The 15,173-nt window shown below is 36.2% G+C and overlaps 1 protein-coding gene across 1 annotated transcript in view; it reads right to left on the bottom strand.

Annotated features, from left to right (window-relative positions):
- Nucleotides 1-403: 403 nt before the first annotated feature.
- Nucleotides 404-15,173, bottom strand: part of LOC140140470 (uncharacterized) — a 235,312-nt gene continuing 220,542 nt past the window's right edge. The window contains exons 78-81 of the mRNA XM_072162230.1: nucleotides 10,254-10,431; nucleotides 8,484-8,767; nucleotides 6,408-6,711; nucleotides 404-4,697 (exon numbers count right to left, since the gene is read on the bottom strand). Coding sequence (XP_072018331.1) covers nucleotides 6,412-6,711; nucleotides 8,484-8,767; nucleotides 10,254-10,431 — 762 coding nt within the window. The 3' untranslated portion in view covers nucleotides 404-4,697; nucleotides 6,408-6,411. The remainder of the gene's footprint in view (nucleotides 4,698-6,407; nucleotides 6,712-8,483; nucleotides 8,768-10,253; nucleotides 10,432-15,173) is intronic.

Genomic DNA, 15,173 nt, shown 5'->3' with positions numbered 1-15,173 from the left:
TGTGCTGAGAGAGATAAAATGCACATAAAATAATTACCTGAAACTCCCAAAATAAAACTTTCACAAATAAACTATAAAAATAAAACAACCTTACTGTTCTTAGTATGATGTGGACTGTGGTGTACTCGACGATGGCATGTATACACAATGCAATTCAGCTGTGACTACTGATTGATAGATCATTTGTAAGTTATTTTATTTTGAGTATATTTGTGAAATCAAACCAAATTTAAAATTAAACATTAATATGTCAGACCTCAAAGTTAATTTGGGGCATGACATATTTGTATTACATTGTGCACAATAAGTGTTAAATTTTGATTAACATAATTCAAAGGTACAGGTGATAGAGGTCAGTTCAGGAATTAAGAAACTTGTACTAATATCTATGTACAATAGAATACACAAAAAGATAAAATCATTATCAAAATGTGCATTTATGGATTTAAAAAATATTCTAACATAATGCATTTTATGAAAAAATAAACTATACTTATACACTGCATATATTACATTGTATTTACAATCTTCAATAGTCAGAATCTAAATGAGGTTTGTTTTTGTCATCTACATTATGAATATGAAGACAATCTGCATAATCTCAAACTACTACAAGGGGCTTTTCCAGTTGAAATCCATTATCCTATGGAAGACATGACCTTAGGGATGAAATCAAAACTCGACCGGCGTTTGACCGCCGGTTCTATCCGGTTCTGTCCTGTTCCTATTGTTTAGAACAATAGCAACCAAACAGAACCGGACGGAACCGGTGGTCGCGGTCGAGTTTTGATTTCATCCTGTAAGTTTCCCATACATGAGAGTAGATTTCAAATGAAGTCACCCATTCAAGTGATAACATTTGAAATTCACACTCCCCGTGTGGGAAATTAAGGTCATGTCTTTCATAGGGGGCGTATGGATTTCAACTGGAAGGATAAGAGCAGGCAGAGAATTCCACACACCGGAGTATGGGGTGGGATGTGCCTTTCCCGTCAACATGGAGATCTGTGTGTAAGTACACACAGATCTCCATGTTGACGGGAAAGGCACCTCTAGATTTCCTAGGGGCAACTACTACTGCACTACTAGTCCTACTACTACTTCTATTACTACAGAAGAAAGGTAGAAGGCTAAACCTAGCTGACAAGGCTCATCAAATGAACAAATTAGGAGAGAGACCGGAGTGCAAAAAGTGAAAAAGAATACATATATTGTATCCTTTTCACTTTTTGCACTCCTGACTCTTCTCTCCTAATTTGTTCTTTTGATGATTTCTTCCTTGTCAGCTAGGTTTAAAAAGACAGCTAAGGCGGTAGAGGGAGCTTATCCCCTCACTCTGGTAAAGAACCAGCCCTCACCGGTTCACATAATGTAGACTGTAAAAACATTCCTATGGTACACTTACTAATGTCTTACCATTGATGTACCTGATGAATATCATACTAACTATAAAAGATTGTGAATTACTTTGTATATATCTTTTTCACTTCTGTCTCTTCTCCCCAAATTTATTCTTTTGATGAGTTCCTTGTCAGCTAGATTTAGTCCATCTACAACAGTAGTACTATAGAAAGTACTAGAAACACAGCGAAGGAGGTAGAGGGAGTTATTATGGTAAAGAACCAGCCCTCACCATTTAACATAATGTTGACTGTAAAACATTCCTATGGTACACTTACCATTGTTACACCTGTTGAGTATCATACAAACCATAAAGATTGTGAATAACTTTGTATATAGAGTACATTTTTCACCCTGTCTCTTCTGAGTCATCTCCCCTAATTTTTCTCCTTTTGAGGAGTTCTTTAGTACTTTCCTTGTCAGCTAAGTTTAGTCCATCTACTACAGTAGTACTAGAAAGTACTCAAAAGACAGCTAAGGAGGTTGAGGGAGCTTGTTCTCTCACTCTGGTAAAGAACCTAGCTCTCACCGTTTCACATAATGTAGACTGTAAAAACATTCCTATGGTACACTCACTAATGTCTTACCATTGTTGTACCTGATGAGTATCATACTAACTATAAAAGATGAATTACTTTGTATGTTGCCATCAATGCAATGTGATCCATCACATTGAAACATGGCATTTGTCTGAATCCCCAATGTAAAGATAAATGTAGAAATATCATGAAAAATAAAATATTAATAGCAATTTGTACAATTTTGGTTACATAAAGTCAATGCTTACATCCAACATCAATGCGTGAAATGTAATTTTAAAGCAAAAAAAAAAAACTCTGCAACTTGATTGAGAAATAGTCATTTTTGAAGACAACTGCCACATTTTGAAATGATGGGTCACATATATTTATAAGTAGGGGCTTTAAAACTGCACCATTAGCTGTCATGATGTTCATATAGTCTGGTGAACAGTTGGTCTTAATTGTGACATATGCCTTAATCACCTGAACCACATTTTGACAACTAATGGTGACATTTTACTGTAATTTTTAAACAATATTCAATCTTTAATATTCAATCCTTAATAGTTTGTATGATACTCAATAGGTGTAATAATGGTAAGTGTAGCATAGGAATGTTTTTACAATCAACATTATGTTAGCTGCCTTTCAAGTACTTTCTACAGTAGTAGATGGACTAAACTTAGCTGACAAGGAACTAATCTAAAAATAAATTAGGGGAGAAGAGACAGGAGTGAAAAGGGGGCTATTCTAGTTGAAATCCATACACCCCATGTGGAAGATGTGACCCTAATCTTCTACACAGGGAGTGTGAATTACAAATGAGATAACCCGAATGGGCGAGTTCCATTTGCAATCTACACCTCCTGTGTGAGAGATTAACATGATTAAGGTTATGTCGTTCATAGGGGTATACAGACTTCATCAGGAATAACCCAATGTGGGTCAGTACAAGAACATTGTATGTGTCATTTCGGGCAAAATTTACTTATTAATGGATTACGCAAATATAGGTAATCCAGGTAAAATTAAAAAAACTTGGTAAAAAAAAACTGCTTTGCCGTGTTTTTTTTTAAATTTGAAACAAAATGAAAGTAGATATTTTACTTCTACAAGTCACAGAAGCAACTGATAAAATTTGTAATTAAATAATAAAAAAGTTAAACAATAAATATGTAAACAATTTAAACACAAAAATGCTCCTATAAAATGACAAAGATGCAAATACAATGTTCTTGCACATCCCAACAATACATGTTTTAGGATATTATATACTAATTTAAGGCAAGACAAAAACTTGGCTACCCTAAGCAACTTTCTTATTTGATACAACTTTCAAAAGTATATGAAAATCGATTGATGAGATTTAATATCATTCCACGTATGTCATCTGTAATCATGATGTACATGTACATATTGAGGTTTTGGCACATTGTTAACTCTCTCCATACAGGTGTCGACTGCAGACAATAAGTGTGAATTTTTTTAAAATTGAAAAAAGTCAGAATTGCACATTTTCATGACTATTTTTGGAATCGCCATGAAAAATTCATCACAAGGAATGCAAACAAGCCTTGTAATGCGTCAGTGGTTCTTGAGAATATATGTGATCATAATGTACATGTACATATTGAGGTTTTGGCACATTGTTAACTCTCTCCATACAGGTGTCGACTGTAGACAATAAGTGTGCTTTTTTTTAAATTCAAAAATGTCAGAATTGCACATTTTCATGACTATTTTTGGAATCGCCATGAAAAATTCATCACAAGGAATGCAAACAAGCCTTGTAATGCGTCAGTGGTTCTTGAGAATATATGTGATCATAATGTACATGTACATATTGAGGTTTTGGCACATTGTTAACTCTCTCCATACAGGTGTCGACTGTAGACAATAAGTGTGCTTTTTTTAAATTCAAAAATGTCAGAATTGCACATTTTCATGACTATTTTTGGAATCGCCATGAAAAATTCATCACAAGGAATGCAAACAAGCCTTGCAATGGTTCAGTGGTTTTTGAAAGAACTCTTGAAATTTTGAGATCTATTATCTCAAAACTTGAACTTTTTATGTTGCAGCCTATGGCCAATATGCAGAGCATCAACTTTCAACATAAGTTATGATATCAACTTGAAGCTCAGGGTAGCAAGGTTCTGGCCCTGAAATCCTTGTGTCTACTTCTATACATGTGCACTTTACATGTACATGTGACACAATCTGCTCCATGGGGGCCAAAGGAGGCATTTTTGAAAATTGAGTTACTATAATTATTACCTTATACAAACAATAGGCTATCAGATACTGAAAACACCAAAGGTCTAGCATACTTGGTTCTAAAGTTCTGAAGCTTTGTGATTTGTATTTTCTTATGTATTTTCTTGTTCTTTTTTGCCTTTATCTCAATTTCAAATGTGCCGCCTTTGGCCCCCATGGACCAGATCATGTCATATTATGTTTTCTTTTGAATTACTAGAATATCAATAATATCATTTACCGATTGGAAATGTTGTTATATAACTATTTAAATTTTTGTAAATATTATGGAGATAATTTTGTACTTTGTACACTTTACATAGCCATTGCTATTAAGTCATTTATTACATAAATTATGGTTATTTTAAAGTTTTATTGAATTGCAGTATTACATCTTATTCCCATAACCTATATGAGCATTATATATACATATATTTGATATCTAGTAACTACTTCTTTAATTAATTTCAATGATGTCCTTGTCAATGGTGATTTCCATTGTCATGTTGCCACCATATCCTGAAAAAGAATACAAAAATGGTTTTTATTAAAAGTTATAAGAAGACATCTTTTTTTGTTAAACGGTTGTGATTCTAGCATCCTTTTTTTAAAGATTTTCCTCACAAATCAATGTAATAAATATAGAAATCACATTTTTTTTAAGAGATGAAATAAAACATCACAAAACAATGTAATATATAAGAAATCAATTTATTTTAAGCAGTGATGTCAAGTAAAACATCACAATTTTCATCACAAAACAAAGTAATAAAAAGAAATGAACTTTTTTCCAAAGTGAAAAAAAAGACGATGCCAGAGGGTGAACTCTGTGATGTTTTCGTGATGTTCAATTTTTCAACCTTGCCCTAAATCTTGCCCTAATGTGTGTAACAGGTAATCATGTGTGGACAAATAGTTATGCTTACTATCAAGCGCTTTTGAAAACATGAAATTGTACCAAAGTCTGGCGCTCTGCCAACTGAGCTAATGGGGTTGAGACACAAATTTACAGGTTTACTTGTTCATAAATAACTATGTGTATCAATGATTTGCTCAAACCCTTTTACACTTTTGTGGATGGGTACTTCATGTTTGCATGTTTTAAAAGCGCTCGATAGTAAGCACATATGCTTACGGTACTATAAATTTTTAGGGAAATTGCTGTATTTCCTAAACATAAATTCATTGATATAAAAAGGATACTATTGGTATTTGGTAAAACCCATACATTATGTTCTAAGCTTCCAATTTGGATTTTATTTTTGCAGTAAATTAAAGAAACCCAATTTATACAATTATTCAGGGTTCCTTTTATGCGTTAACAATCGCGTATATGCATGTGACGTCAAGCATGTACATAGGACCTTGTGGAAAATAATGTTCGCTGGACGGCTGGCAGTATGCTTGATTTGTAAAAGGAAATCTAAAAAAAAATAATAGCTCCAGTACCAATCTTTCAGAATCACCCTGAATTTCAAATAGAATTAGTACATTCCAACTCTATTTGAAACTTACACTCCCTCTGTTGAAGATTTAGGTTGAATCTTTCTCAGAGGGTGTATGCAATTCATATGGAGCTGCCTTTATGTGTTCATTCCATTTAAATTTCATACTCCCCCTGTGGAAGATATTTCCAAAATTTACATGGGGAATGTGGATTTCAAGTGGAATAGCTCAGTTTTCCTGGTTTACCCTTCATGTAAAACTGCATGTAATTAGCCTAGCAAAGAAATCTGTTATCGAAGACTATGCAGCATATATTCCGTAAGCTGCTTAGCCATAAAGTACGATTTCGGTCAAATTTTAATTTTGTTATTCTTTGCCAAAAATTATTACAGAATATTAGTAACAACTGTCAAGGAGGTTTCTGATCATCTGAAGCCGCAATAATTAAGAAAACCACTTAGCCGCTTAGCTGTAGAGCTCTTTGGGGGAATTGCCAGGGAATCGCCGGTTATATTATGAAGGCATTGTTGTGGAGCAAATCATAAAGTATGGCTTTAATTTCTCAATGGAGTATTTACACAAATCGAACTCATGATGAATATCTGACACCAAGGAATACACCGTCGTTGGGCACGAAAAACCTCCTATGTGTCATTGGCCCCCGAACATATTTAAAGCAAAACCTCCTATGTAACCTGTTGGCAGTTTTGTTTTAAACAGGTTCAGGGGCCACAAGCACATATAGGAGGTTTTTCCTGCCCAACAAGTCACCCTTTTGCTCACCTGTTTATTCTGGATCAACACAGTTATAGTGTACCTCCATATACTTGGAATTCTCTGGGCAATGATCTACATCAGGCTCTGGCGGGGGAACAAGCACTTTACAAGTTTTCTTGTCTTCACAGTTAAATTTCAGGTAGGCCACTGTGCCACCCCATCGGCAATCAGTGGAAAGGATCTTCCCCTTCCCATTAGGACAGACCTCACTTCCTTCAAGACGACCATAGTTGCTGTCTTCTGCTATTTTGATGCGTTTGTGTCCACAGTCGAGTTCCAAGTGTGCAGGAGCTCCTTTACCATCACATACCTGTATCAATGAATGAATGAATAATGAGATGTATAACACAATACAGAATATTATTAAGGGAAGATGAGGTATTGTTGGTCGAAGCAACCTAAAATTTGATTTTCATTATCTATATCAATATATTATTGAAAAATAACACCTTGATGTTTGGCAAAAGTTCATTCTACAAATCGTATACTTTGCAAACTTGCTTAATTTATTGTTGTTAAATAAGTTATGTATGTTTTACAAAAGTGTTGTTGTTTCAGCCCTCTTTACAACGTAACTCAAGAACCGCATCACCTATTAAAGTATATCTGTGATATCTGCAGTTTTTGCCAAAGCTCACTACAATTCGTTCGATGCTGTGAACTACCAAATCACAATAGTTTAAAATAGTTAATAACCTTAAGGGGGTACTACACCCCGGCCCTGACCATTTTTTTGCCAATTTTTGCATTTTTCTCAAAAATTATAGTGCATTGGCGATAAGTAAGATATGTATATTGTAGGGGCAAGGACTACAACTATACTGCACTGGAGATTTCATTTCAGCATGGACAACAGTTGTAGAGTTAGTCAAAAATGAGGGAAAACCAATATTTGATCAATAAATCAATAACTACTTGCCGTGAGTTGATGAATTTTCAGTGCAGTAGTTGTAGTCCTTGCCCCTATAATATACATATCTCACTTGTCACAAATACGCTATAATTTTTGAGAAAAATCCAAAAATAGGCAAAAAATTGGACTGGGGTGTAGTACCCCCTTAAGTTTTACAAATTTACAATGATAAAACCATTACCCAATACATGAAAACTTTAACATAATATGTGTTCATAGCAGGAGCCAAAAATACAAAGTCAATTGTTTGCATAGGCACTACTTGAATTTTCAGCAGGGGTGTGCCATTTTTATTCAGTTATAGCCATTTAACTAAAACACAGCAATGTACTTCTTAATATTAATACATTAATGAGCCAAGGATGCCAATAATCACATTTATATTTGCATAGGTCTTGCAGTTCTTATGTTAAGGTCAATCAAGGATTCTCAAGTACTATAGGATAAGCCACTCGTTTGCGCAAAAGAAGTCAGTCACACACTCAATGCGTGTTCATGCATGTGATGGCTTGCGGTGTGTAAGAGGTTGAACTGTGGAAGAGGTGATGCATCTTTACGTCATCGTTTAAAAAAAATTAAATTGCGAAATCCAACAAACATTTGGTTGTTTTTTTCCATTACTATCATAGTGTGAAAAACCAAGTAGCTGAGAGGTTAGCTCAATGTGCTAGGAAAATATTATCTGCGATGACCCCATGTTGACTTTGGCTAAATCAGCTGTATTTTTGCTGGAAAGAGTACGTAAAATAGCACTCGACATCGGCCATCTTGGATAAATTTGGTGTACTGAAAATGCCCAGCAACTGTCAATCAAATACGAACTTGCCAATTAAAGTCTGTTCCACTGTAGAAGTACACACAACGTTGTTGTGCAAAAGTGCGTAAATCTTAGGCTAAGGTGCTTGAGCGTTACCAGGGCGTTACTATGTGTAATGAAAAGCCTAGCAACTGTCACTCAAACTGCCGATATGTCAATTAAACTGCCGTAAAGTGACTTCACTTTTTATACAGGGTTTGAATACGAGTGTCACGGCCCTGGGTCAATATTAAAACATCAAAACAACACTTTTGTACCCTCTTGAGAAAAATCATGCACATGAAACGAAAGCCTAGGGATGTGCAATTGGATAATATTAAGCAAAAAGATTGCAATGTCAAATACTACGTACCATCTTGCGAGCTCCTGCATCTTCCTCATATGTAGGTGTACTAGAGCAGCCATATTCCAACACCATCAACCCACTTGCATCAGTGCAGCCATCACCAAAGTTGGATGCCATCACCACACTACGACACCTGTTTCTGTCCTGGCATTGCTCACGTATGATACCAACAGCATCACAATTTTCGTTTGCATCTACAAAGCTAGCAGAATTGATGTCGATGAAGTCGTCTCCACAGTCAATGTGTTCAGTTTGACCAAGGGAGATCTCGGCAGTAAACACATTCTCGGCTGTAAAGTGAATAGGTGGAAAAAATTTGAAAAAGGTCAAATGAGGTCGATATAAGCCAGTGTCTTAACTACTCCCTATTCCAGAAAAATGCAGTGCTAAAAGTCAAATGAGGGCGATGTAAGCCAGTGTCTTAACTACTCCCTATTCCAGAAAAATACAGTGCTAATAATTTTTATTTAAGAAAATATTATCCAGTTTTGTCAAATGCAACATAGCTAAATCCTAAAAGTTTTGTTAGTTTTAACTGACAATAAAAGTCACATTTTAATAGTTGGCCAATTTTTGGAAATAAGGGCCAAAAACTGGTGTTTTTGGTTTTGACAATCAAACACAAAGTCTACTTTCAGGTTATGCATTCTTTTTTTTGTTGAAATCATGTTTTCTAATATCTTTTATAACTAACTGTCAATATTAACATTAAAAAAACTCAATTGTGACACGATCTGGTCCATGGGGGCCAAAGGCGGCAAATTTGAAACTGAGATAAAGGTAAAAATATGGAGTAAAAAACAATAAAATACATAACAAAATAGACATCAAAAAACTTCATAACTTTTGAACCAAGTATGCTAGACCTTTGGTGTTGTCAGTAAATGATAGTCTATAGTATGTATAATGTAATAATTACAGTAACTCAATTTTCAAACATGCCTCCTGGCCCCCATGGACCAGATTGTGTCACAATTTATTAGCAAACTCATAGCCTATATTCCAAATTTTGAATGCCGAGTCTTTGAATTTTGTGACTGGAATTGTAAAAAATCATGCAAAATATCCCATTTTGGCCCATTTGCCCTGAAATTGCAAAACTATTAAAATTTTACTTTTACTGCCAGTTACAACTAGTCAAAGGATTAAGATTTAGCTATACTATGTTTCATTTTTGGCAAAACAGGATAATATTTTTTTTTAATCCAAAAAATCTAGTTCTGTATTTTTCTGGAATAGCGAATACGATTTGACAAGTGCCCATCATTTTCACCAAACTGCCTGTCCAAAATTTGACCCTGAAAACAAAACCAGACTTCTGTCCCTTCTGGGTTCAAACAGTTCAAATAGCTATTGCTATAGCCTTGATTTGTTTGTCTGGTCTTGTTTTGGTTAAAAAAACTTATTCAAGCAGTATTTTTAGAATTGAGCATATGTCACAGGCGTTAATTTTGCCTGTCCCAGGAGAAAACTGCCCATCCAAAATGACTGGTGGACAGGTGGATAACTAACACCCTGATGTAAGCACATCCTTCATCATGGCACCAAAATATATCGGGATAATCGCCATATCACTACTGAAATGTTGAATCTAAACCAGTTTCTAGTCTAAACTTTCACAACTCATCAAAAATTTGGCCAAATTTAATGGAATTTTTTTTTCAAAATATTACTCAGTTTCTCATCTTTCACTTAAACTTAAGAATAAAGTCTACAACTAAAAACTTTTTACGAATACATTTGTGGAATGAACAAAATCTTTTTCTCATCACTTACAATGACAGTCCTCTCCAGTATAGCCTTCTTTGCAGTGGCATCCATAGAAACCGTATCGTGAGCCACAGAAGGCATGAAGTTTAGTGTTACAGAACATTGGTTCCCATCCGATGATGTGATCAGTAGCTGCGCAATGTCCTTGTCTTTTACATCCTTCTTCTATCACCTCACGGCCAACCTGTTATAAGGGAAATGGAGCGATTGCCGAATAGGGTGCAACTCTACTAGTCTTATTACAAGACTGCCCCACTCCAACCCTAAACCCTAAACTCTGTAAACGAGGACTGGACTCAAGTCTAGCAAGTTGCACCCTATTCGGTAATCGTACCAGGGAAATCATGTACAATAGGCTATTCCATTTAAAATCCACACTACCCCTGTGGAAGATTTTGCTTAAGTCTTCCACAAAGGGAGAATGAGTTTTGAATAGAATAGACAATTGGGCAACTTCCTTTTGAAATGCTCACTCCAGTTGTGAAGATATAGGTGAAGCCATAATACAGGGGGAGTATGGGTTTTAAAATGATTAACCCTGACCAATTACATTTGAAAAACATACTCCCCCTGTGGAAGATATTTTCAAAATCTTCCACAGCGGTAGTGTGGATTTCAACTGGAATAGCACAATTTATAGCTGTCCTGAGAAGGGTTGGCAATTTTATTTTTTTCAAAAGTGCTTTTACACACTTACCTAAAGCCACGATTTCTCCGTGATACGGAAAAACAGAAAAATTCACGGAATTCGGGGTTTGCTCACGGAAATGTGAAAATGCCACATAATAGTGAAAAACTGTGTAAAATGTCTAACTTTTGTGTTGATTTGTAAAAGAAAACAAAGAAAAGTGATAATTTAGCAGTAATCAACCATTAAACAATCCATTCTAGCATTTATTCTAGGCCTACATTGCAAAATTCTGCTATCTGCGATACAGCTATCGGAAGTACACACAAGACAATTGATCATGCTAAATTTTAATGTAGATATTGAAGGGGAGACTACAGTAAAAAGGTACATATAATTATATAAGACAAATTACACTTTTAAAAACATGCTTGTATTCACTTTTCAGTGCTTTATAATGTAAAACGGAAAATCACAGAATCGTCCAATTTGTAACACTGAATTAAAATTTTGTAACACGTAAAAATCGTGGCTTTACACTTACCCCTTCAACTGCAAGTCCAACATGTACAAAATCTTGAAAATGTACATTTAATATGTTCATTATTTAATGATTTGATACAGAAAACCCAGATATTTTCATCTGGTAGTGATAGACAAAGAAAACATACCATTCTTATTATAAGAATGAACCATGGGATTATGGCTCATTGAAATAAAAATGAGTGGAAACATCTATTTAGGGATTCAATCATGTTTCACCGTTGTTCATCACCAATTAACAACGATGCGGCCGCGTCGTCTGCGTGGTTTACTTCTCGAGGGCAGCTTTAGCTGCCAGAGCGAAGTAAACCACGCAGACGCGCCGGACGCGAGTTGTTAAACGGTGATGAACAACGGTGAAACATGATTGAATCCCTTTCAACAACGAAAAGAAGCTAAAGATCGTATAATTCACATGATTATTTCATGAGGAATGTTAGTTAATCATTGCCCCTCAGCCTTACAAAAACTTTGATGATTTCTCTGTTGATATCGGCAATAAAACTACAGAATAAAACTGCATGTTTAGTCGCTGCCTGAAAAAATATTGAATTCAACTTGTAAAGCTTGAATACGCACACATGTTCCAGGCATGACGAATTTTACGCGCTCTAGCTGTGCACGCGTAGTCTCGCTCGCGTTCGCAGATACTTACAGTAAAAGTGTGGATTCATCATGGATTAACAACGGTTGGCGCCTGTACAAAGGTATAGGAAGAGTTGTTGAAGTGTTGCTGAACCAGCCAGGTAGGCACAGGGCTTATTTGGACACTTGTTAATGATCTCAAGTAACTCTTCATCAGTAACACTCTTAAATTCAGGGAACATACATGTAACTGGGTCTGACTTCATATACATGACTTGCAGCTTGTATAACAGTTGGACACCAAGCCATCCACCTCGTTACATATATTTGCAAAAATTCATTAGCAAGATCTTCTGGACAGTCAGTATCAGAGAGAGCTTTATTGGTGTTATTAAGAAGCTCATTTACAGTCTTAAACATGTCCTTGACACTACAGTTATTAAGTTTGTCTGAATAATGAACAGTTTTTGCTGTGCGTATTGCATCGTTAACGACCTGTTTTGATACAAGATATTCTTTGCGGTTGGCATCAGATCTTGATTTTCACCATTTCCTCTCACTGCGACGACGCTCTCTACGGGCATTATCTACAGACTCATCATACCAGGCACGACGATGTCTAATCCTCCGTGATTTTGTGGAGGAAGGGGCATGACAGTCAAGGACTTCAAAACATGCCTTAATTGTTGTAATCAGCAAGCAAAGCATTAACATTGTCATATTCTTGATTGGCGATATGACACATCTTTGTATTAAGATCATTAGAAAAATCATCATGATCAATAAGCTTATAATTACGCACAGTGTATGTCACTGTTTCAGCCGATGGTTTGGGAAGGTCCAGGACACAATTGAATACCTGAGTGGAAGAAGGGCCCAACTCCATCAAAACTGTTTTTGAGATATTAAGAAAAAACTTAATATTTGGAAAAGTTTTTTAGACAGAAATTTTTCATCTTCAGGGGTCCTTTAATACATGAACATACAATAGTAACGGGTGTAAAAAAAAAAAGGTTACATGTAGATTTTTGAAAATAATCTAAGTTAATGTTCACAAATATAAACATCCTTTTCATGACAGAATCTATGTACCCTCGACTAGTACCCTGTGAATGTCAAGTTCACAACGTATGATTTAGCCCGCATTCCACGGATTCCTGAGCAAGCTGTTTACCATGTTTACGTGACATAATGCAACACGAGGTTCGCTGCCCGACAGTGCAGTTAGCGGGTCATTTGAATAGGTCCAGCCATAGCATGACCGGCGCAGTATATTATTCTGTTGAACAGTTAATTAATTTTGTTCAGTTTTATTTCAAGAGCTCGGTCAGAAAATGGACAATATTCTTCTCAGCAGCTACTTCAACTCAACAAAACCCAAACAAAGCCTAAATGCAAATTGTTGTCAATTAATTTCATTATGTTGATGGCAGTATAGATACAGCGTGCAGAAATGCCTTCACAAAAAGTTTTCCTCTCTAATGACCATCTTCCTTTATTTTATACCACCAAGAGTCAAGAAGCTCTATAAAAGATGTGCAATATTAAATTGTTAAAATGGTTCTTTAGTGCAATAAGTTTTTTAACCATGGAAAACAATACGAGAAAAATAAATGGTAATAAGAAAAAATAGAGAACAGGATGTGCTTGTGTATAACTGTCGTTGGACGATATTCTGATGATCAGTCACTCTTGACACCCCTGTCATCTTGCGCTCATAAGTTAAGTTGCTTTTAAGATAAGTAGTTGAAACTCAGCATACAATTCCAAGAAGGATGAATAAATAATACCTGAAAAAATGGCAGTGTTTTGTTGTACCGTCGCAAACTGCGATTCATTTCCTACATGTAACCTTTTTATGGGACACCTTGTACATACATTCGAAATAATATATGATGTTTCCATGGCAACGGTACAGGTCTTAATACGAGCTGGAGTTGGGCCCTTCTTCCACTAATATACTGCAAGCAGGGGCATAACCAGACCTGACCTTCCGGGGGGGGGGGGGGGGCAAGATTGAAAAATTTCCCAATTTTTGACCAAAAGTTGTATTATTTATAATGCGATCATGAGCGGCTTGCATGCAAGTGATAAACGGTGGGGTCCAGGGGGCCCGCCTTAGGGCCCGTGGTGGGGTCCAGGGCTTCCCTCTTTCTTTCCCTTTTCTCTTCTCCCTTCTCCTTCCCTTTTTTCTTCCCTCTTTTTTCTTTTCTTCTTTCCCCTTCTCTTCTTCCTCTTTTTCCCCTTTTTCTCTTCTCCTTTTTCTTCCCTCTTTTCTCTCCTTCCCCCTTTTCCACTTCCCAATTTTTTGCTCTTCTTCCCAGTTTGTTTGTGTCCGCGGCCCCCCCACTGGTTACGCCACTGACTGCAAGTGCCAGTTATGTGTTATAAATAGCTACAGAAATTAGGTAATCACCATTAATTGCACAAGTATAACTCATGTAACATGATAGCAAGTAAATTTATTGTAGTGAAAAGCCGCGATCTCATGGATGAACAAAATTCCTCTTTAACCCTATATTTGTGGAAGAAGGGCCCAACTCCATGGAGTTGGGCCTTTCATCCATGAAACCCATGATTAAGTGTACGCGGACGACCATTTAGAGAGTGGATTTTGGCTCATCTGTCGCACACAAGCAAGAACAGTCTGCTGGCAATAAAATGCTGGGTCTAACTCATTTTTGTAAAAAATTGGAGTTGGGCCCTTCTTCCACTCAGGTATTCAATTGATCATGAAATGATCCTTGGGAAAATGTCGTCTATCAATAATGTATCTCTTCATTATGAGATCATCCTGCCTGGTAATGACTAAGTCAAGTGTATTTCCACACCTGTGGGTAGGACCGATAATATGTTGAACTAGGCCTGCGAAGCCAGGATGGTAGAAAATTTTCTGACGCCAGACTTGCTTGGCTTATTGTAATGTATGTTAAAATCACCCACAAGAAGGATTCTCCCAGGCAGTAAGTTTACTCCACTCAAAAACTCATCAATGTTTTCAAGATAGGTGGCTAACTTGAGTTTATTTACCTTGGAGGGTGGTGGTCGGTATACTACAATGATGGTAAATGATGGTAAATGTGTTGGATACCACAGTCACTATGAAAGTTTGACGCTGAAAATCACACTGAAAACCATTTTCAGCGTTACTCTAGCCATTTCCATTGTTA

Source organism: Amphiura filiformis, chromosome 19 (assembly GCF_039555335.1).
Source record: "Amphiura filiformis chromosome 19, Afil_fr2py, whole genome shotgun sequence".
NCBI lineage: Eukaryota > Metazoa > Echinodermata > Ophiuroidea > Amphilepidida > Amphiuridae > Amphiura > Amphiura filiformis.
The sequence above is the reverse complement of the archived record's forward strand: the minus strand, read 5'-3'. Positions and strand labels throughout refer to the sequence as shown.